Source organism: Lissotriton vulgaris, chromosome 2_1 (genome assembly GCF_964263255.1).
Source record: "Lissotriton vulgaris chromosome 2_1, aLisVul1.2, whole genome shotgun sequence".
Lineage (NCBI taxonomy): Eukaryota > Metazoa > Chordata > Amphibia > Caudata > Salamandridae > Lissotriton > Lissotriton vulgaris.
Genome location: NC_141687.1, coordinates 1810269024 through 1810293940, shown reverse-complemented (window position 1 = coordinate 1810293940; position 24917 = coordinate 1810269024). Strand labels below are relative to the sequence as shown.

At 50.6% G+C, this 24917-nt stretch overlaps 1 protein-coding gene across 1 annotated transcript in view; it reads left to right on the top strand.

Annotated features, from left to right (window-relative positions):
• The window catches only part of CEMIP (cell migration inducing hyaluronidase 1), an 857787-nt gene that overhangs the window by 621204 nt on the left and 211666 nt on the right, over positions 1–24917 (top strand). Inside the window, exons 12-13 of the mRNA XM_086957874.1 lie at positions 3295–3464; positions 6784–6993. Coding sequence (XP_086814000.1) covers positions 3295–3464; positions 6784–6993 — 380 coding nt within the window. The remainder of the gene's footprint in view (positions 1–3294; positions 3465–6783; positions 6994–24917) is intronic.

The window sequence follows — 24917 nt, the reverse complement described above, 5'->3', positions numbered from 1 at the left end:
TGGTAGTGTCCACTCGCAACCGCACGTACCCAGGGACAAACTGAACAGCAGTCCCAGAATAGTAAAAACCATCAGGGAGACAGGTAAAGCTGCCATCATTATACAACCCAACCCAGGAAATAAGAAAACAAAAATACGAAAAATAAAAATAAAAAGAAAGGAGAGAATAGGGGGACTCCAGGTAACTGTACCCTCCCCACGGCGGTAATGGCGATCAATAATGCAAATAGCGAACGTGTTTGGGGGTGGGGCAACTAATCAGGGTAAACAAAACCGTGGGTACCATATTACATCATATACCTATTCCTCCCCCCCAGTAACTCATCCCGCGGGAATACGCACAGTCGTGGAGACCCAAGGAAAGGACACAAAAGAGCCATAGAAACAAACAACCATCCAATAGACCCTAACCCACCCACCCCACCCTGCACCCCTGCATAAGGCTACGGCCTACCCCCCCCCCAGCAGCGTGCCTGTCGCCCTAATAATGAACCCGAAATATAGAATAAGAATAAAAAGAAAGGGAAAGAGAAAAAGAAGAACCTGGGGAGAGGAACCATGTAGCAGGAAGCGCGGCCCCCGCCCCCCCCCCCCCGCCCAAATAAACCATAAGCGTGGCCCAAAGCGAGACTGGCTGGTTTTCGGGCATCAATGATTATAAAAGAGTCAGCAAATTATCACAATTTGGGGCAGTCCATATCTCCGTGCACCGAATAGTAGTCCTCCGAAGTAAGATCCGAGCTCATCCCAGTCCTTTCTTAACGAACACCACGATGTGCGTCGATGCAGAGGGCCCAAAACAAGGTAATGAAAAAAGGCCGTGGAAAAGTCGCTGGACAATCAATGGGAGCAACCCAGGAGATCTCCTCCGCCGATGGCAAGGCAGGAGCTGTTTACGACAGTCGAGCATTCCAGTGTCAATGATCACCAGCAGTTCCACTCGCTGACGCATCGGATCGTCACTTAACCCACCAGAAAGCGGGGGACAGTCAACGACCACCTCGGGCCCATCCGCGTCCCCAAGGGACGACCCGAGAGCAATGGCGGCCATCACCTCGTCCTGTACACAAAAATCTTGGGCCAAGGCCAGCTGCCAAATCTTCAGCGCCTGCAGGACGTCACCAATCGTGGGCTCGCGCTCACCAGAACAGGCCCTAGCAGAACACAAAGACAAGGAATCGACATCCCGGGGCATTCCGCTGGACATGGCTTTAGCCGCCATTTTGCAACTGTTGCGTCTTTTCTCCGAAACCAACTCAAGGGGTGGGCTCACCTGCAGGGCCCCCGCTGGATCCCCCTCAAGCGCACAAACAACACCCACGGTGCTGAAATAACGATCACCGAAAGAGGGGGACCCGCCGGCGCCGCCGCTCCGCTGGAAACACTCTCCGCCGCCGAGCGATGGAGTCCGGAATGGCCGGACGGCAACAAAGGGGGGAAGCCACCAACACGGCGTCCCCCACACACAACTTGCCGCACACCACCTCTGGAACACCGGACGGTAGTCCCAGGCACGTTCATGTGCCTCCGGGCTCTTCGCACATCGGCATCTTCCGGCCGGCCCCAAACCTCCACCCGAGGCCGCCGCTGACACCGTCTCGCCGGCCACTCGCAGAAGGCGAGGCCCCGGTTTCCATCCTCAAAGAGGCCGCACTTTCCGGGAGGTCGCCGCCGTGGACCCACTGAGCGCCGGACCCACCAGGACGTATGGTGAGTGACTGCAGAGCTTCGCCAATAAATTGTTATTCTTGTTGGGCAGGATGAGTGCCAGGATAGTCGAATTTAGGCAGGGAGGCCGGCGGAGCCGAGCTACCGTGCGGCCATCACGATGTCGAGCTTGGCTCCTCCCCCCTTACCTCCTATTCTTGATCTCTGGTCTATCAATCTCTTCCCCAAAAAGGACTAATTCAGGATGCTCACATTGGCTCAGGTCTTGTCTGCCCTAGACCAAGGAGACTAGCTAGGAGCGTTGGACTTGCAGGACAAGTATTTTCACATCTCCATTCTGCCGGCCCACAGACGTTACCTGCAGCTCAAGATAGGCCACAATCACTTTCAGTTCACTGTGCTACCCTCTGACCTTACCAGTGGCCCTCAGGTGTTCACCAATGTGATGACAGTGGTTGCAGCTCATCTGCGTAGGTCAAGGGTTTCAGTCTTCCCGTATCTTGATGACTGGTTGTTGAAGGTGTTCTTGCCCCTGATTGTAGTCCCCCACCTGCAGACTGCAGCGGACCACTTGCATTCGCTCTGGTTGAGTATAAACGTACCGAAGTCACAACTGACTCCTTCTCAAATGCTCCCTTTCATCTGAGCTGTTCTGGACACAGTGCAGTTTCGGATTTATCTACCTGAGAAACGAGTCTAGGATGTTCAGGTTAAGATACCGATGTTTCAGCCTCTAGCCTTGATTTTGGTGTCAGTGACCCTGAGGCTGCTGATACTCATAGCCTCCTGCATCCTGTTGGTAAATCCTGCTAAATGGTGTATGTGGGCTCTGTAGTGGTACCTGAAGTTTCAGTGGGTGCAGCATCAGGAGAATCTCTCTGACATGGTTCAGATCTCGGAGGGAACTGCAAAAGACCTGCAGTGGTGGATAATGAACTGCAGTTGGGTCCGAAGCAGACCCCTCTCCTTTCCTCAATCAGATCTCACAGTAGTGACAGATGCTTCACTCCTGGGATGGAGCAGCCATCTGGTAGAGGTGGAGATCAGAGGACACTGGTGTCCAGCTGAGTAAGGGCTCCACATCAACTTGTTGGTGCTTTGGGGGGTCTGACTAGTATTGAAAGCATTTCTTACCTCTGTCAAGAGGAAGTTAGTGCAACTGTTAACGGACAACAGAACCACCATGTGGTACTGTAACAAGCAGGGCAGTGTGGGGTCTTGTACCATTTGTCAAGAGGTTCTACACCTATGGATATGGCTGGAACAGCAGGACATGACCCTGATGGTTCAACACCTGCAGGTTCGCTGTACGCCAGGGAGGACTAACTCAGCTGTTGATGCCTAGCGGATCATGAATAGTGTCTTCAGTCGGAGGTGGTGCAAGGTCTCTTTAAACATTGGGGAGAGCCTTGGTCAGATCTGTTCTCCTCTGAAGCGAATGTGCAATATCAGCAGCATTGCGCGCTAGAGTTTCCAAGGCAGCTTTTGCTCAGTGATGTTTATCATCACAAATTTTATTTTTGAGTGTTCTAAATCAAATGGCGACTAAAAGTCTCAACATTAATTGAATTAAGCGGGTTTAGCCCTGTTCTCACGGCCTTCTTCTGTACTTGTGTTCTTCAACAGGAACTGCCCAGTACCTGCACATGGGTGAAGAGGTGGATGGAGTTGATATGCGTGCAGAAGTGGGGCTGTTGAGCCGCAACATTGTCTTCCAGGGGGAGATGGAGAGCACATGCTATGGAAGCAATGTCTGCAAGTTCTTTAACTTTGACACCTTTGGAGGACATGTCAAGGTAATAGCCAACTTTTTAATATGTCCAGTCAACAAGTCCATACAAGGCAGACTGTCCCACTCCCTTCTGACCATGCACTGATACACAAATGTATTAGCCGCGGTCCGTGCAGGTAACAGCGTTGGGGCAGGGTGGGGGCGATTTCGAGCGATGAAGTGGAGGGAAAATCAAACAAATAATTAATTTTCCCTCGTCATTGTCTGTCGAAATCCCCCCCCCCAACCTGGCCCCACGCCCCCACCGCTGTTACCTGCACGGGCCGCGGCTAAAATGTATACTTACTTTGTTTGACCCATAACTGAGCACATGCTGTTATACAAAAGCATATTCTATTTACCTGTCCTGCACCATAACATATTCTGTTGTATACAAACCTACATTCCTTTCATCTGACCCACATCTGAGCATAAACATTTATGTGCACAAACATACCCCCCTTGTCTGGCTCAGAGCAGATACTCTTATAGATAAACATGGACTCCTTTTGGCTGTCCAACATCTCAGTACATACATTTATAGGCACACATGCTTCCTTTGTCTGGCCCACAGCAGAGCACATGCTGTTATACATAAACACATAAGGCTTGATGTCTTTACCCATGTACTCAAACATGGAGGAACAAAGTGGTTTGTGAACTTGAATGCAATTTTCGATGCAATCTATAAAGAAAGAATGGACCTCAAATTATACATTTGCAGAGAATTGCAACATTACCTATCTAATAGTAATTAGGAACGTTGTTATTTGCTACACTTTGTGACTGTTAGGGCACGCAGCGATGGGGCCTGCAAGAAACAATACACCTCCATCACTGCAATTGCATTCCCAAACTCTTTTAAAGAAGAACATGGTGCTGCGTTTTAAAAAAGTTTTTTTGTTTGAGAAGTCTGTAGGGGGAGCAGGCAGTAGGCACATGGGCCACTGCCTGCTCCCTGTGTTGCCGCCAGACATGATCCACATCGGGGAACTATCCCCTGGACACAGCCTCTCCATTGGATCAGATGCCACCCCAACGCGGGTGTCAGTATCCAATCAAGTAACTGCAACCACATTTGCAGTCAAAAACTATCAATACACTCTATTTCAAATCTCAATTAGAAATGAGCACTCGTTTCACAGCGCCTCTGAATTGCCCAAATAAACTGCAAGTCTTTTTATCGCAAAACTTATGACATTGTGGATTGTAGGCTTTGCCACCACAAAATGCAATCATACATTGGGCACATACCATTTTTTGACCGACTTCTCATACATTTATAAACACACCCACACACTACTCAAATTGTCTGACACACATCTGAGAACATACTTATACACAAATTCAAACTCTCTTTGCTTGACTCACATATTCTCTTTAAAACAGAAACATACTTTTTTGACTGATCCACATCTAAGTAAATGGATAGTACATTGTCCCTAATTAAAATGCATACTCATATACGCAACAACAAAGGCCTAGCCCCTTAGTCTGACCAGTACCTCATATGCTGTAATACACAAACCCACACTCCCCCAGAAAAACACTTCTTTCCACACAAAATATTTGATCCGGTCAGAGTGCTGTGTAACATTAATTCATTCACTCATTTACATAGACAACATTCTATGTGCTCACAGTCACTCTTGCACGAATGCATCTACACAAACAAGCAATTTCTTACGCATTTATGCGAATAGTAATACACATATGTGTATGCTTACACATGAGGCATGCTCACGCACACAGTCATACAAGTGCAAACACAGTTCTATTTTGAGTTTTAGTTGCCTATAACGCAACGATGTCAATTAAATCACATCGAGGTAATTTGATATTTTGATCGGCACAGACACCAAAACCTATCATTGATGGTTCAAAACACTTTTGTAATACTAACGATGTATGGATCTTAGTTAAACGGGAGCTTCCCAGCGGTTTAAAAACTGCAAATAATAGTTACAGAATCCGATGGTGAGGGCGGTAATTTCTAAGTGTAGGACTGGCTGTTTAGAATCAGCTTTGGTTAAGCTTTTAGGTCCTGCGCTGGAGCGCATGCATTCCCCAACCTAGTTTGCTGGAGGTCTCCCTTGACATCGAACACTCTTTTGAGGCCCATCACTGGAGCCATTCGCACCGTTTGAAGCCTGCCTCTCCAGTGAATATTTGACAGCTCAGGGTTTGGCGCAGTATCTGGTTTTACAGTAGACAGTGCCTAATTTGAGCCAGTGGTTTCCAGTGCTTAGCACCGCCATCAGCAATTAATCATCAACACCAGCACTTTTTATGAAGACCAGTTAAGAACACATTCATTTAGGGGAGATTAAGTGATCTTCCCAGAATCACAGGATGTTGAGCTGACGCAGAGACTTGAACCTGGTTCCCTAGCTCCCAAGTCGGCAGCTCTGGCCATTACCCCACATCCTCTCCCCCACTTTCATGGTTAGTAGTTTGTTCTGTTTTAGGCAGCGCTAACATGAACAATGGGCTGGTGCAAGGTGACACCTGACAAGTTCCCTGGCATTTGTTTTTTTTAAATAAATTGAACACTGCAGTAGCGGCCGTTTTTTTTGGTAAATTGAATCTCTTCAGAACTTTAGGGATAGGATCCCGAAATACTTAGGCAAGCACTGCACGTGAATATGCTGATGCAGAAGAAATCGGCCATTTAGCTCAAACACTTCGGTGCACACTGAAAGGGCAAGTACTGTCTGTGCCTGCCCATTTATATGTGAGAGAGTGAGGGCAATGCAATGGCAGGTCGCCGCTTTTAGGAAGAGTCTGGCACAGCTTTTCATTTCTAGGCCTGACACATACTGCCTTTTCCTCGTACTCGTTTTCGTGTATTCCTCCAGCCTTCACTTGTTTCTTCCTCGTTTCTGATCCTTGGTTGCTATATTCAGAGCTCAGAAGAAGCGCTATGTAACGGAGAGACAACTATGCACACATACACATGCTCACCAACACACTTGTAGCTGAAACATGTAGAAGTGGTAAGACAACAAATCGCAGACATCCAGTGCAATGAGTTACACACTAGACTGCATCACGTCTCCATGCATCTCTGACTTGTTTTGTATATACTAATAATAATAATAATACATTTTTATAAAGCGCCTGGTTACTCCAACTGGAGCATCCCTGCACTAGGATTGCCAAAGAGAAGATTGCTATTTAAGAGGGAAGAACAAAAACCTAAAACAGAAATATCTAAAATTGAAAGAACAGACCTTGACTAAAAAGCTCTATGTCTTCCTATATGAGTGTTTGGCCTCTGCCTTGTCCCCCAGTGATGCGAGTTTGCACTTGCGATTGTCTCACAGTGCCTCTTCTTTCTACAGCTAGGACGGGGTTTCGCCGCTGCTCACATTGAGGGTGTGGAGCTGAAGCACATGGGGCAGCAGACCATGGGGCACTACCCAATCCACTTCCATACAGCCGGAGATGTGGATGAAAATGGGGGATACAATCCACCAACATACGTGAAGGACGTCGCCATCCACCACGCCTTCTCACGCTGCATCACCATCCATGGCTCTAATGGCCTGCTGGTAAGAAATAAAACATGACCAATCCTATTACTGGATAGATATTATTTGCATACAGTCAGATGTGGCACAATCGGGAAGTCATCTGGCAATAGTATGTTGCGCAGAAGTGAGTATGTGTTGAATTAATGAAAAATTGATGAATGAAATTGATGTGAGCCAAGAATGTTGATCCCACCTTGTAGATTCCTCAGAACATAAAGATATGTCTTATATGTCCTCGGAGTAGAACAAACAGGCATCCCACTGCTCTCCTCAGATTATAGTAGGAAAGTCCATATGCAGATGTACGGTCAGTCTTACCACAGCCACAGCTGATCTTTACTATACATAATCTAGTATAGAATATATGTAGCTGAATAATGGCAAAAATCACAATAGTATTGGCTGTAGCGAGCTTGAGAAAATTTTTTTTTAATTGGCCTAGCACTGTAACAATCTGCCATCATGAGTAGTGGTACACATGAGCTGCATACCTGCACTAGGCGATGGACTAAGCTTGGGGAAGATGGCCGATGTCTTTGTAGGCATAGCTCCCTGAATTGCTTGGTCCTCTTTGTCCATAAGGTGGAGCATTGTGCCCCTATGTAACAGTTCTCATAGAGTGAAAAAAGGCATGAGATGGTGTCTTCATTGTAATTAAATGTTTATAAACATTAGTGAGAGAAATTGTGCTGGAAGATAACTCACACAAAGGGCCTACAGGTTTATTATATTTGCTTCATGTATCTTATGGTGTAGATGTTTGAAGTTTGCATTCCTCATAAACTGCTATGACTTATAGATGAAGTTTATGTGTAAAATACAGGCACACTGCCATAAATGATATAGCATAATATTGCAACCTAAACATGGAATTGCCACATCCTATATAGCATTATGTAAGTGGGCATAGGTTATAGGTATGGTTTCGGGTGTCTCGTTTATTCAAGTCAAAACCGGTAAACCCACCTGAACAGTTCCTTTGGATACAGTTTCAACTGGAAACCACTGTATTACACTGTTTCGGGTTCTTTCCAAGACGGTTGCAGTAGGAAGCTGGCTCCTTATGTGATATGTCAGTAAGTTGATACACCATGTAAAGAGTCCAGGGGTTCCCTTATGAGTGGACAAGGGTTTGCTATGCAATCCCAAAGTGTTCTAATAGAGGTATAATAGTCGGGCCGCCTTAGGCTTACCACAGAGGAGTGCAAGACATTTGTAAATGCACAGAATGATTAAGAAATGATAACACAACTCAAAAAGGAGATACACTCCAATTTATAAAAATACCCAATACCTTTGTATATGTTTAGGCATCAGAGAAAAATCGTCCAGGTAAGTACGTTTTTAAATATAAATTCTTTTTACTTTGAGAAGTGGACACTGCAATTTCTGAGTTCTGCAATGTTATCCTATGGATGGAAGAACAAGTTCTGCAAACAGGTACAGTACATCGACTTACAGGAACACCAGGAGTTAAAGTGAGTGGTGGGAAAGATCCAAGGAAGCACGAACAGTACATTACAAGCGGTACAAGGGCGGCCGAGTGCAGGGTGCAAATCAGCGTCGGGAGCCCAATGCGTTTCAATGGGGATCGGTCACTGTAAAAAGAGGCTGCAGGCTCTGGCTAGGAAGCCAGTAGGGCTGAACCAGCAAGTAGGCTCAGGCCTTGCAATGCTCAGGGATGAGGGGATACCTTTGGTCCTCTTCTCCACAGCCAACGTGCAACGGGTGCAGGGGTATCCTTAGGCATCAGGCTTTTCCTTACTGGAGCAGTCGCAGTTGAGGGGGCCTGCTTGCAGAGGCTGCAGGCGATAGCAGGTAGTCCAGGAGGGATAAAACCACAATGCACTTGAGCTCTGAAGGGCTAGGGAACCTTGTTGGCACTGGTGGCCCACTTCAACTCAGGCCGAAGGCAACAGGTGCAGTGATGGCTTTGAGTGTCCGACTTTGGTGGCTCCAGAGGCCTCAGAGTCTTCTCTTTTGGCAATTCTTTATAACAGGTCCACAGTTCACAGGAGGTCTTCAGTCTTTTTAGAAGCCAGGCAGTTCTCCCAAGTTTCTGAAGTCACAGCTGCAGGATGAGCCATTTTTGTCGCCATTTTCGACGAGGGATGCAGACACGCCGACAGGGTTGGTACCAGGTCAGCTGCTTCTTTTCTCTTCTTGGCTTTTGTGACTCTTCCGTGTCCTCTCTCTTCTTAGTTCATCAGGATCTGCTTCTCTGGTGCCAGGGACTCTACTAAATGCTGCATTAATGGGTGTTATGGAAGTGTAGGGTAGTAGCCACTGGGTATTGACCCTTGGGGTCACTACACCCCCTATATGACCGCTTTCTGTAGGAAGTGGTCATAACCCTGTCCCAGAATTCGTAAGTATGCCATCACAAAGATGGCTACTTAAAAAAAATCCTGTCCACGTCGCAGTAGCCCACCCAAGGGGTGATACTAACCTGGATGTAGCATGCCTACCTGACTAGTTAATTTTCCCACCTGTCCAGGTGCCAAAGGGGCTTTTGACAGGATGGCTTTCTCTCCTTTGAGGGGAGCCAGATTTGCATTCCAAAGGTGGCAGCTTCTTTGAAGCTCGCCGATGCAAGGAGGCTAATCAGCAAGTCATCCTGTGGGAGGGAGTGTTACACCCTCTTCCAGGACAGATTTTTGTTCTGATTCTTCTGAAAGCAAAGGCCCTTATCCTAGGAGTTGAGAACTGCTTCTCGGGTGGCAGGCTGGCAGGCTGGCAGAAACCAGTTAGCAAGCACATCAGAGGCTGGTAGTTTTTCAGGGAGCACCTCCAAGGTGCCCCATGGGTGCATGTATTGGTAGATCCAACACAGGCTTCAGTGTGGGTTTACCAATACAAGATGTTTGATACCAGACATTCCTATTTTCAGTGAAGCCATCATGTAGCTGGGGAACTCATATTCACCAGTGTCCAGCACATGTGTTAAAATAGCTTCTCTGATGAATTGTACTGGCAGTAATAGGACTGGCCATCATAGGGGCATATCTGCTCATGCATGCATAGCCTCACAGGTAATATGTAGCACCCTGCCCTAGGACTGCTAGGCCAGCTGTAGGGCTGACTTACAAATATTACATGCAGTGGTAGGGGAAATGGCTCACAGGGATGTGTGACATGTTTTCGGTACCAAGACACGTAACTTGCAATGGCAGTTTTGCATGTAATTGGTGACTGGTCCCTTAGGGTGGCACAATTCGTCCTGCAATCCATGGGAACCCTCTGTAGTATCCCTGGCCCTAGGTACCAGGAAACCAATTACTGGGGGCTTACAGAGGGTGCTGAAGGTTTTGCCATTTGGGGGAACAATTATACAGCTTGGGAAAAAGAGCTCTTGCACAGGGGAGGTGGTTAGCAGGGACCCAGTTTACATTCAGTCTAAATCACACCATTTACCAGGCAAAAAGTGTGGTGACCATGTAAAAAAAGGGCCACTTTCCTAAAGCTGCTTCCATTAAAATAGCAGCAGCCATCTTGGGGTAGACCTCGAGCAGCACCACTCTCCTACAGCACCATCCAGCATTAGATTCATAATGCTTGATGCTATAGCAGAGGGTGATGCTCTGTGACAGTGATGAGGAGGGAATGCAGTCTTGATGGAATGATGTGCAAGGTGTCTGGACCTTCCTTTCTGCCTCCTCCTTCCTGCATTGGCAATGGCTCACATATCTTGTGGACTTATTTGCCCACTCAATCGTGTGCCAATCCTGGCATGACAGAGACTCCCACTTAGGAAAATGTCTCTCTCCATGTTGGAGTTGGTGCCAAGGATTGCGCCCTAATGTGATTTTTGAGTCAGTGTGCCATGTTTATTTGGGAGATTAATACTTGCTTAATGGTAGATGTCTGACTGACTTTTCTGTTTCACCCAGGCAACCTTTCACTCATTCGTCTTGGCTAAAAAGTCTTTATCGAATCGGTGTTTGGGGCACAAATGTAGAGGTGGGTGATCCAACAAATTAGCAGGGCAAGCCTAGCCAGAGGCAAACCCAGGGTCAGCTCTGGCTCTAAGAGTCCGTCAACAAGCTGAGCCTTGAAAATATTTGGCATATAAATCATGCAACAAATATCATATTAGAGTATGATAAGGTGTCTTCAAAATTAAAAAAATATATTTCTTTAACACATATAAGCATTTCACATTAGCACATGAGATTATAACTTTGTATTGAAAAATATTTATTAAAAGTGAGAGTTTTTAAACATGAATTTAAGAAAATTCCTGCCCTTGCACTGATGACAATGCTATTAGAGAAGTAAGAGGTAAGCCAGTTGTCATGTGTGCCTTATATGTTACCTAGATGCTTATTCTCCGCGGACCAATATTATGGGCTATTAATTCAAACACAATAGAGGTTTTTGTACAGTGCGCATCCTGAACTCGCATATTTGAAGATGCTTTCATATGTGATATGGAACAAAAAGAAAGCTTGACTAAGTAAAGTACTTCCCTAAGATCACACAATTTGGTCTAGCATTGAAGCTGTGATTGATAGCAGAATTTTCAATTTTAAACTGTGCAATTCAGTCACTAGATGGATATCACTTTCTGACATCATTGGGCAATGCTTTGTCCCTAATTCTTAGAGGATGAGATTAGATTATGGGAGACAGGCAAAATTCACATTGAATTTTTTGTCCGTTTTACATAGTGCAAACCTTTCCCAAGCTCATAACCCAGCTTTGTAGACACAGACTACTGTTACATGTATGTTATGGGGGCATAACGAGATTTTCTGAAAGCACAGGATTCTCAGGCGATGCCGTTATCCTAACCGGGTTCCCCATCTTACAAGGTAAGCAGCTATAGTACCATCATGGCAACAGGCCCCCCCATCCCACCCATCTTAGCATGCATCCCGCAAATAAATACACGCTACACAAGTATTAACTTGGGAAAAACTGTTGCAGGTTTATTACAGACAACGTTATGCAATCTTGTGGGTTAGCTTAAGGGCGATCCAAGAGCAGGCAGCATTCTCGCCACCTGCCCGCCTGATGAACCAAGCAGCAGCGTGGCGAACCACCTATGTACTGCCCCGTCTGGTAATCCCTTTCCAGGATCACATGACCATTGGTCCCTTATACTCACACCCCTTTCGGGGTGGAGCGTAGCTAGGCAAGCCCCCGGTTGCTCAGGACCACAACCGACCGAAGGACTAACGGGCGCCGACACAGGTTCCAGGAACCTCCCATTAGGCCCCTGGGGTTAGGCTGTGGCACCCCTATGTGCCACGCTGAGGTACCCTTCTGTACCCATATGCTTCAAGGTCCCCCTGTAACTCTTCAACAGCCCTGGAGGCGGCCACTGTTGCCGCCAGGGCCCCCCACCAAACCGCTCTTTTCTTTACCTGCAACCCATTTGCATAACGCTTCTTGCAAGTCTAACAAGAACAAGTCCATCTCTACTGGTGATAGGTGTACCCCATCTGACTCAAAGTCTCCCATCTCTGGGACAGCAGCTCACTTGTTAAGAGACCGCTCCTACCCCCGCTGCCTACTTCGGCTATTAGGGCGAGAAGGATTATACTTAACCTTCGCACAGTCCCTTTACTTGCTAAATCAAGGCACACAGGAATGTCCATAACTAGGCTTAGGGTGGCTTACGGCCGGCTGTCCCCCTAAATGCATTGGGATTGCCGTCGCCCCACCTGATAGCATGTCCTGCAGAGTCTGCAACTGGGAGGGGGACCCGTGGTACCCGCCTCGCCCAGCCCTTCATGTATATGCGCCCAGGAAGACCTAACACCAATCGTTTGGAGTTGGTTCATTGTGAACATTGCCAGGCTGAAGAGCAATACCTTAGACAAGCCACTCCTGACAGGAAGTGGCAATGCGGGTGGAAGTAAGAGTTAACAAGCCCGCCTTACTTCCTCCTTCACCCAGTAAACTGTATATAGCACTTGTCGGAGTATGTCCATCGCATTCAGACAGTCACCACTCTAGGTGACGCCTTGCCCTCCCAAACTTCTGCTAGTATACCAGGGAGCCTACAGGACAAAGTGAACCAGGGGGGAACCATAAGTATAAATACCTGCACTTTTTTTTAATACTGGGAATGCCAAGTGTTCTTTGATATTATGTAGCCATTTGTGTTTAACCCAGGGGTTTCCCCAATCTTATGGACCATAGCACACTTGCTGGATGACAACGTCCACAACCTGTATAGCTCCCAGCCAAGGCAATTGGGCATGCGAATGTGCACATGTTAATGTTACTTAACTCAATGCTGCTCATTTCATTGACCTCATAGGATGAACTGCTAAGTGGACCTACCAGGATCTGAACCTGTGACCAGCGCTCAAACCCAAGCCCCTTTCAGTTTCACCGCTCCACCTGCCTGTGAACTTGTATCCCGGGGCAGACATCAGGCACTATAACCCATACTTTAACCTGCCTGAGCTAGAAACCCACATCCAAAAGGCCTGCCAACCGGCTAACCACCAACTTACAGTCCGAATGTTGGCTGAGAACTCCCATGGTAAGTTTGCCTAAGTGAGTCAACTGATAGCATGCCAACAATATAATCAATGTAACCTTAACTAGGACTGCAAAATGTGCTCTGGTAGTTGTCTGTATAAGTGCTCCATCCCCTCCATATCAGCACTAACCAGGCAACCAGCACTCTCTTGGGAATGGCACACTCACACCCCAACTGACAGAAAGTACCTATTCGCGTGTAGCCCACAACCTTACATATACGTATACTAGGCTGATGTTGAAACTTAGCTGGTGCTATCGCCGAGTGCCCGTTGCACCATTACTGGTATCTATTTGCCTAATCAGTTTCTGGCTACAAAGTTTGATGACATTGCAGCTCCAATCCCAGGCAAAATAAAAGGAAGCTTTACTGCCACCCGTGACCCGCAGCTGGTGCTAATGAAGGTACAAATAGCACTGGTAAACTAGATGCTGTACTATCGCATTAAGGGCCATTGCAGCACTTATTAAAGTCTGTTGCTAAACTGCTCACAGTATGCAGCGACCAGAGAGGTTGAAAATGTAAAGCCCATTAAGATAATTGTTAGCTAAGTCCAACAGGGAAAGATCCTGAGAAATGAGGTAGGGACACCACCACCATACCCCGCATGTGAATCAGTCCAGGATTACTTTGCCATGTGCAGTAATGCTATCACCATTCACCGGCATCTAACCTGTGCAGTGTCCTGTTCCATGCCGTCCCTCCCATGCTTTCACTAGGCACCTCTGCCTGATGTGAGTGACCTGGGGACATGGTCCCCTTGCATGGTGGCAAAATTGGCTGTACTCGGTCAACTGACCCAAACAAACATCAAACCCACCGTGACAAGATGCAGCCCGATAACTTGCCCCAAACTCTGCGGAAACAACAAACAAATAAGCATGATCTGACATAACTGAGGGGATCCCCGGTTGTCCTTACAATTTCGTCCTGTCCAACCAGATGTGCCCCTTGGAAGGATACCACAACAGCATTGGGTTTGAGCCTCACCCAGCACAACCTTTCATCCTGGACCTACCTCCAACATGATGTGTATTTGGGTGCGCTGTCACCCTAGGGGTCTGCTGGCTTTGACAGAGACGTGACAAGATGAAGCATGCAACCTGTCCCCAAACTTCGCAGAACACCCATGTGTGCGAGCTAACCGCCGTCTGCAAAAGCATGCCAACCCATATAGTGTTTTACTTCCCTTTGCTCACGGGGGGGGGCAGTCCTGCCTGACCCAGATGATGATGTATGTGCTGCATTTTTGCCGGCTTTACTGTTAAGTGTCTCAGATCATGCACTGCTACATCCAACCAGACTCTACTTTCTCTGACCGCAATTGCAAGGGTAATGTAATCGCCAAACCAATGTAGACCTAAAATGCGCGCACCAAACATGACTGCTGGGAGCACAGGCCACCAACTTCACCGACCAGACGTACTCATGCCCAAACACAAGCTACCTACCACACGTGGCACAGTTCCCTTGCCAGGTTACCTCAAACTTTTACGCACCTACTACAGGAGCCTGTGGACTAGTTCCAGTGATCTGTCTTGAGACAATGGCTTCCATTGAAAAGGCGATGCCAGCAGAGCTCCAAGGACCGCAGGTGGTACATCTGAACACGACTCTAATCTATCCGATGCCCCTTGAATCAGATATCAACCATACCAACCATACAACCAACCAACCAACCATACCAACCTGGCTGAAAGCTGCTTAGTGCTTCTGATGCATCGGTGCTCCCTGACCACCTGATACAATCAGCTCGCGCCCGGGACCTCCCCGTGCGATGAAAGCACAAGACATCCTTTCCTGATGTTAGCTCTTCTACCAGGCCTCCCCAGAGGAGCCCACCGCAAACCAAGTGCCTAAAACCTTCACCTCGTGGGGCGGTTGCGACTGTACTGCAAACCACTCCTAGACATTCTCCACCCATAATTTAAGTAGAGTTTGAGGTTGCCTACGATATGCACCTAGGCCTGGCCGAATTCACCACTCTCGTCAGGTGAAGGGAGTACCCACTTAACCTAACGCTTGCTCACTCCCTATGGAGCTAGGCAGAGCCTTTGGGCTTATCTCCACGGCGGTGTCAGTTTAATGTGCCAACCGCACACCCAAAGTAGCAAGCTAGGCACGCCACGGAAGAGACTCCCTAGACTGTTATTTAACTTCTCCTTCGTGTCCTCCATAAAAGATAACTTAGCTCCAACTGCTTATCTTGCACTGTGCTACCAAACCTCGTCATGTCTTCAGAGGTAATACATAACTCACTAGGTCCATCTGGCCACCTTCCAACATATCAGTTAGCCACCCGGTAGTTACCGGTAGGGACTGTACTTAACATAACAGATTACGCATGAACTCATTCAGCAGTGTACCCTACTAACCCTGGGGGCATAGCCAAACTACTGTGGTACTGTATTGGAGATGACGAGGGAGGCGTACTTTCAATGGCTGAGCCTCGTTAGGCCCCACCCTGAACTGCACGGTTATACAGAGTAACCCAGGCCCCCCTCTCTACTCGCCAGCCGCTCGGGCCACGCTGTACCTGGCTGCAAGCTCCCCCCTCGTGGGCCTCAGCCGAAGCTAACATCGCAAGCCACTGTGCTAGCGCATCTGGGAACGACAGCCCGGCCTGCAGCGGATAGGATGGCGGGGGTTTACGGGACTCATCACGCAACACCCACGCTCGGACACTGGGCTGAAATTACCTCAAATCGTTTTAAGCGGTTCTACAACACGCCGACACCCTCCTTACTCCGCAGCCCCAGAACCTGTCCTTCTCAAGCCTCGGCAGCAGGGAACATTGGTCCGACTTGCGCTGTGACGCCCCACTGGGGCCCTGGCCAGACTACCTCGGGTGTCCAGTGCCCGTAGGATAGTAAAAGGTCACGTCCTGAGCTCCCCACTCACTCGCGCCCTGAGTAACCCCTAAGCAGCATGTGGAATAGTCCCTCCAGTCCTCCCTTGCGTCCCGGTGCCCTTCGACCTGGCTACATGGAGCAAAAAAGTCTGGGGGCTAGAAAATTGGCTGCCGTGGCAGGGCACCGCCTGAGTCAATCCCGTATCTGCTGCAAAGCTCGCCGCCCCCTCCAGAATCACGCCGCAACCAGTCGTAGAGGCCGGCCGACAGTCAGGAATGCGCTCGCCAGAGCAGATCAGTAATGCGCCTCACTCAGGCCAGGACTCTCGCCATCCACCAGGATGCGTACCCCCACTGATGCAGCCAGCACAGCCTGCGTGACCAGAGCTAAGCCCGGACTGCCGCCCCCAACCTAGTGCTGCCTAACGACACTTAGATCATGAGCGGGCCTGGTCCGAGTCACGGGAAAGCGGAGGGCATTTAAATACCCAGAGCCTGTGGCTGATAAAGCCCCTGGCCACGGTGCAGCCCCTGGCACCCCGAAACGTATTCCGGCGGGAGGGGGGGCAACCAGCAGAAGTTTACTCTCACCGCCCTCATGGTCGATGTAGTAACGGAGCCACCCGGCCCGTTCACGTACGCATACACGCACGCATGCACCTCAGGGGCGGGGTAGCCCCTGGATATAAATAAACAGCCGAAGACCGCTCGGGGTCTTTGGCCCTAACCAGCAGACAGTGTCCGTGTCGTCATTCATGGTTATAGTTAGGCCCCACTACGTGGCATAGGTCTCCCTCCCCTCATCGTGTCCCCAGACACTACACTGGCGACGAGGCGGTCATTCACCCACGCCTCGCCACACAGCGGTGCCCGACAACTTGACCCCACGAGTGTACTCGTGCCTGTCGCGCCCAGGCCCCTGGCGCTGGCATTGCCCCGTGCGCACATGCTAGTGTACGCCGTCCATCCTGTACCAGGCCGTGGTACGTCAGGTGAGCCTGCGCCTCTCCCCGACGGTGGTCTGTGGCCCGCTGCGCTGCCTGACCCTCCCGCGACCCCACTTTTGGTGTGCCCGCCTTCGCACCTCCGTGCGGCGTGTCCTTCCCTGCAGCGCCGACGAACGCTCGCACCACATTGCTGGCGCACCGGGGGGAAAGCCTTCGGCCCTCGCGCCCAGGACACGTTAGCTGCGCTGGAAGCTTCGGCTCGCGCATGCGCACGCCTCACCGGCCTGAAGAGCCCTGCGTTTCCTCACGCATCGGGCGGACGAAAGCCGAAAGAGCCCTGCGTTTGCTCACGCATCAGGCGGACGGCAGCATCAGATCGGGGGGTGTGTTTGGCCCTCAGACGCTGCTCTGCATCTGCGCGCCTAGAGCCACGCCAGCTGCCCCAACCCTCGGAGCACCGCCTGGCAGACGTGCTACACCGCTCCAAGGAGTCTGTGCCTGCTAGTGGCCCCGCATCACTCGAGGACAAGGATCCACACTCCTTGCTACACAGGACCTGGCCTTCATCGCGCCTGACCACACAGGCCCGCTTTGGCTCTACGTCACGTGACACATCCACGTGCCCGCACTCCGGCGGCCATGAATGTACAGCCTGCTGATGGCGGAGCCACGGCCGGGACTCCCGCGCAAGCTCAAATGCCCACCGGACCTCCTGCCACTGTGCCGCCCCAAGCCGCCGGTACTGCCGCAGGGACTGCAGCGGCCGCTGCGTTAGCCCCCCCCCGGGCGTGGCCTGGCAGAGCCCCTTCCCCCATTCAGTGAACTCGCGGATCCGTCCACGGCTGCAGCAAGATGGCGCCTTTGGATTGGGAGGCTAGATCACTACTTTGTCGGCGTCCGAGAAACCGATGGCAGGGTTAAACGTTCCCTGATCATGTGCTACGGCGGTGATGAACTCAACGAACTCTTCGAGACGCTGCCGGATAGGGGTGGCGACCACGACTACGACGCCGCTGTCAGAGCACTGAACCTATATTTTGACCCCAGAGTGAACCCTGACTACGAATGGTTCAAACTGCGCCAGGCAAGACAAGGCGAAACGGAACCCATCGACTCCTTCTACGCACGGCTGCGGAAACTGGCTCTAGCCTGTGAACTCCCAGACCAACACCAGGAGATACGGGCACAGCTAATCTAGGGGTGCAGGTCAGTGCAACTCAGGCGCCTCATCCTCAGGCAACCAAGGATTTACCTGGATGAAATCCTCGTCCTTGCACGATCGCATGAACTATCCAACGCCAGGGCTGATGAGATGCAAGCGGCCCTTGACCGGCCTGGCGCAGTCGCGAAAGTCCCTCACATCAAAGAAGAGCACGTGGACGCCATTCGGCGACGGCCGCAACCTCAGAGAGGAAACTCCCAAACGACGTCACGGAACCCATGTGGTAATTGCGGCATGGACCATCCCGCCGGGGGAAGATGTTTTGCAAAAGGCAAAGTTTGCTCTAATTGTGGAAAAATGAACCACTTCGCGAAGATGTGCCGCAGCAGGGGCAACCGTCGCCCCGGATCGGGCGGGAAAAGCCCCGCACAGGCCGTGCGGCAACTCTCACTGGAAGATCCAGGCCCATGTAGCGACGCCTCCAGGTCGGCGTTTCGCCTCGAGGACGATGAAGATGACATTTTTTTTGTCTCTTTCGTTGGAAGAGAAGGCTCGAGAAGGAGACCGCCCCCGATGTGTGAAATCTCCATTGCCGGATCGCCCGTACAGGCGCTCATTGACACGGGGGCGTCAGTGAATGTGATGGACAGCACTCAATATGAACTACTGTCGCCACGCCCGCCATTGTCACCGTCGAGGGCCAAGATCTACACCTATGACAGTGACGACCCACTTCCGTTGAGGGGAGTGATCGAGGTGGTAGCTGCCTGCAACGACCAAGAAGTCAAGACAAAGTTCCATGTCACTGGTGGGAGTCGTGGCACACTCCTGAGCTGCCACACGGCAGAGGATCTTCAACTAGTGTTCTTTGCTCGGCAAGTACATGAGCTGCATGCGGACGCAATGCTGCGGGACTTCCCGGCTCTATTCAGAGGGCTTGGCTGCCTAAAAGGAAAGACATTCAAATTGCACGTGGATCCAACCATCCGACCGACGGCCCTCAGACACCGAAGAGTACCGTTTCACCTGAGGCCGCAGGTGGAGGAAGAACTGAGGAAACTCGAAGAATTGGGCGTTATAGAAAAGGTGTCGGGCCCGACGCCATGGGTGTCGCCCTTGGTGATAGCCCCAAAACCGAAACAGCCGGGTGCTATATGCCTGTGCGTGGACATGCGCCTGCCCAACAAGGCAGTGAAGAGGGAAAGACACCTAACGCCCACAATGGACGACATTGTGGTAGACCTCAACGGTGCCCGCTGGTTCTCGAAGCTGGACCTCAACGCCGGGTACCACCAGCTCGAACTTCACCCGGACAGCCGCAACATCACTACTTTTTCCACTCATGTCGGGCTTCGGAGGTATAAGCGTCTGAGTTTTGGTGTGTCATCGGCCGCCGAGGTTTTTCAAAACGCCATTAAGGAAACACTCTCAGGATTACCCGGAGTTATAAATCTGAGCGACGATATCCTCGTCTTCTCCAAGACCCTCGAGGAACACCACATTCACCTCCGAGCCACTTTGCAAAGCCTCGCTGATCACGGCCTCACCTTACACCGGGAAAAGTGCTCCTTCTACAAAGAGTCCGTGGATTTCTTCGGCTACATATTCTCCAGGGAAGGACTCCAAGTCGATCCAAAGAAGGCTGAAGCCATCCGAGCAGCGCCCAAACCCACATCGGTCACGGAAGTCCGAAGCTTCCTAGGGATGGCCACCTACTGTGGCCGCTTCATCCCTGGGTTGGCGTCCCTCTCGGAGCCACTACGCGTCCTCACCAAGTCGGGCCAACCTTGGGCATGGACCTCCAGAGAGGACGAGGCCTTTACGGCGATCAAGGCCGCGCTGATCGATGATAAAGTTATGGCCTACTTCAGACCCCACCGGCGCACAGAGGTAGTCGTGGACGCGAGTCCCGTTGGTCTTGGGGCTGTCCTCATGCAGGAAATGGAGGCGCATGAATGGGTACCGACAGCCTATGCAAGCAGAGCATTAACGGCGACTGAGATGAGGTACGCCCAAATTGAACGTGAGGCGCTAGCCATTAAATGGGCATGCCAACATTTTCACCTCTACCTGTATGGACACGAGTTCAAAGTCGTATCAGATCACAAACCCCTGGTGCCTTTGTTTGCAGGAACGGCCAGGCTGGCCCCTCCCCGGATCGAGAGGTGGGCCGTCCAGCTTCAGACATACCGTTTTGAGGTCATTTACCGACCTGGAGCAGACAATCCCGCAGACTTCCTATCACGGCACCCCGGAACCATCACTACAGCTCAGGGATCGGAAGACACGGAGGAGGTTGAGGAATATGTAAGGATGCTATCTCAGGAAGCTTGCCCGACGGCCATAACACTGGAGGCCATTGGTAAGGCCACGGACGAGGACGAGTGCCTCATCAAGGTAAAAGCTACGCTGTTGAATCGGAACTGGAAACACTTCCTGGACGGGGTCAGTGCCCTCACAACTGCAGAACAGCTGTCAAGACAACAGATGTGGAGATCCCAGAGCGAGCTCAATGTTGGACCCCAGGGTGTGGTCCTTCGAGGAACAGCGATAGTGATCCCCACCAAGTTACAGAAGGAGGTTGTGCGTTTAGCTCACCAAGGCCACCAAGGTGTGTCGAAGACGAAAGGAAGGCTACGCAGCAAAGTGTGGTTCCCCGGCATGGATGCAGCCGTGGAAGAGGAAGTCAGCAACTGCCACTCATGCACTATAACAAGCCAAGATCCGGCTCCTCACCCAGTGATAACCGAGGACCCGTGTCGTGAACCATGGTCAAAAGTCAGCATGGATTTCGGGTCCTTCCCGGATGGACGACATACCCTTGTGTTGATTGACTCCTACTCTCGTTTCCTCATTGTGGAAGTGGTGCCCTCCACTGCGTTCACGCACGTGAAGAAAGCTCTGGAAAAGGTATTTGCCATGATGGGCCTGCCAGAGGAGATGAGATCGGATAACGGTCCTCCTTTCCAGGGAAGGGATTTCCAAGCCTACCTCGCTGCACGTGGCATCCACCACAGGAAAATCACCCGCAGTGGCCCCAGGCAAACGGGGAAGTCGAGAGATTTATGAGAACTCTGAATCGTGCGCTCCAGATTGGGGTGGAAAAGAAAGAGGATGCCGAAGAATGTCTGTCCCAATTCCTAAGCGCATACCGGCAAACACCACACTCAACCACGCGCTGTGCCCCAGCGCATTTGGTGTTCACGAAAGTGCCAAGAGACTGTGTGCCGACTGCATCGGCATGGTGCCCACCGGAAATGGACCAAAATGCCACCCAAGACCGGCGAAGGCGCACAAATGACAAAGCCAGTCAAGCTCGGAGAGCCCAGACCAGATCTCTAGTGGTCGGCGACAAGGTAGTCCTCAAAAACAGATACAGACATTCAAAGTATGACCCTGCGTTTGAACCAGAAGTGTGGGAGATTGTAAATGTCCAAGGCACCATGGTATCTGCGACCAGAGGCACGAGAGCTGTGACCAGGAATGTGTCATGGTTCAAGCGCGTCTCTCTCCGAAGGTGCTGAAGACGTGGATCATGGGCTAGTGGGAAGTGAATCACCAACGGCCCCACGAGGAGAAGAAGGAACGACTTCGCCAAGACCCGAACCGGACAAGGCCACCAGTCCGGAGAACATCTCGAGTGAAGTCCGGAGTCACCCTGAGCGACATGAGGAGATGGAGAACACGGAGAGCCAGCGAAGCCAGAGGTATCACCTCAGGCCAAATCCAACTCCCAACCAGAGACTAAAAGACTATGCATGGAACGTGGGCTCGCCTAAGTGATCCTCCTGGCTGGGACTGTCGATCCGTAAGTTTGGAGGGATGTAGTAACGGAGCCACCCGGCCCGTTCACGTACGCATACACGCACGCATGCACCTCAGGGGCGGGGTAGCCCCTGGGTATAAATAAACGGCTGGAAGACCGCTTGGGGTCTTTGGCCCTAACCAGCAGACAGTGTCCGTGTCGTCATTCATGGTTATAGTTAGGCCCCACTACGTGGCATAGGTCTCCCTCCCCTCATCGTGTCCCCAGACACTACAGTCGAGACAAAAACAGCAGGTGGGAGGGGAGGGGTTTGGGCCTAGAGTGGAGCCACGCGTTAAGGCCCAATGAAGGCAAGTGCTCACCCACTGCAACGGGGCAACTACAGCTCCGAAACCAAGCTACACTGACCATGCCCAGATTGAGCTTCGTCGTAACCCTTCAGGTGGCCAGCACCTAACCCTGCCCCGAATTCCCTTTGTTTTTTTATATATCATCAGGCTAGGGAGGGGTCTCGCCGGGACGCATAAGCCTGTCACCGCTGGCTAGGAAGGGGGTTACTTCCAAATGCCCCCCTCCCCCAGAGCCCGGAAGTTCTTGCTACCATCTGGGCTAGCAGCCCCCACCGCAAGGAGTAACAGGGAGCGGGCCTCCCACTAAAGAGAAGCCCGCGAAGTTACCTACCCGCTCGACCCCCCACCCGACCCCGGGCCGCTACTACCATAAGCTTACTCTCCTACTACAGCTAAGCCCGGGGCCGGGACCCCCGCGAGTATGATCGGGGGGGGGGGGGGGGGGGGGGAGGGGAGTGGGGGTACGCACTCACAGGACATCAGCAAGCGCCTCAACGGCAAGCAGGATGGCGATCAACAACCACGGGGTGAACAGACAGCGTGTCCTCCCCCCAGGCATCCACGGCACGTCCGGTGCATCAAAGAGGCAGAGAAAATGGCGAGGGGGACTTATGTACCCCTCGCCCTGCCTTGTGCACCGGACGTGGCGTAGCACTCCCACGACCCCCGAAGAGACTCCTCTCTTCGCCAACCTTCCCCCCCATGGGGACAAAAACGGGGGGAAGGGAGGGGAGGGAAGCCCAATGGCACTAGAGGGCCGCCCTCCTGAGTGGCCCCCTGTGGTGGCCTCGTGCAGCCACATAGCAACAAGACCAAATTGCCTCTCCCAGGAAAGCTTGGTTTGTTTTGGGCTGCAGCCAGACATCTAGCTCTAGCCCGGCCAGCGCTGGCCATGTCATAGCACTTTTTATTTTTTATTGCTGATGGGTAGAAGTCTGAGGTGTTAGGCAACACGGAGGAGGGGAGGTAGCACGGAGGGGGTGGAAAGAAGCGCTGTGACAAAGCCAGCGGTGTCCGCATCATAGCACTTTTGTTCTGGCAGGTGGGCGGTGCACCTCAGACGACAGAGGGATGGAGGTGCTACAGAGGTAATGGAAGGATGGAGGGATGGAGAGAAGGACTGTGACGCAACCAGCAGTGTCCATGTGATAGAGCTTTTTTTATGGTGGGGGGAGGGGGTCAACACAGACCACAGAAGGCGGACTGACAGGTGATAGGGGCATGAATGATTAAGCACTCCTGGGGCACCATAGCAGCGCACTAGTGTAGGCGTACATTCAATATGCATGTGATCCTTCCCACTTTACTATTGACCTTGAAGCCAAGAGCGCCTGCATTGTGTAGTTCTTCCATAAGCAGTGGCCCAATGCAGGTACAAATCCAAGCCTACTGAAAATATTCCTAGGGGCAATTTGTGAATATAAATTGCATGGGATCAAGCAAAAAAGCAGTTACAAAAAGAGTCTCTGCAAAATTTATACCAATTTTACTCAATTTTTTACTGTCAGGTACAACTTAGCTTTCTTTCCGAATTTTTAAAAGAATTTATTGAAATCAGGCTGCATTTTACAAATGCTTGCAAACGTCTAGGATTGCAAAGATGGAGGTCTGTGAGGGACAACAGACCACCATCACCTTTCACATTTGCACTGTGCTGGACATTGTGTGTCCCTTAAAAGGGCACATTGAAAAATGGATATGAGGTGATGGATGGAGCACGCAGCAGTCTATCGATGTTTGCCTCCCCAATTCCGAGCTCGTATGGAAAAAGCAGTCACTTACGAACAGCTCCACTTTGCAAACGTTCACTGACTAACATAGACAACTATTCAGTAGTTTGCAACTGCAGGATTGGTCGCAAACCATTGATCTATTTCCTCCCAGATCTCCAGGAAGGGGAAACACCACTTTGATGCCTCCTTTGTGGTTTGCAAAGATTCACAATGTTTGCATTGCAAATCGCAAAGACATTTGCATCTCACATTGTCATATTGATCCATTATTTTTTAACTTTCACGCTTGTAAATCTCGCCAATTTTTTGCAGCACTCGCTGTGTAAGAGTGAAAATGTTTTAATAGGTGTGGCTTAAGATATTACTACTGTGCCATTGATACCTGCCTGCTGTTCAAATTCTGCCCGGCATCAAATGCTTTCAGTGTCTTGACCATCCATGGGTGGATGTCCAAGAACAGACTCAAAATGAATTTCTCATAGTCTCTGTTAATGTTTGCTGATGCTTTAGATAAAATGGCCTGGAATGCTTTGGATGTCTCTTACCCCAGTACTCCGTGTGAATAACGTACATGTGCTGGTTGACCTCTCCACGAAGCCCCAAATCTCAGCAGCCTCTGAAACTATGTTGGTGT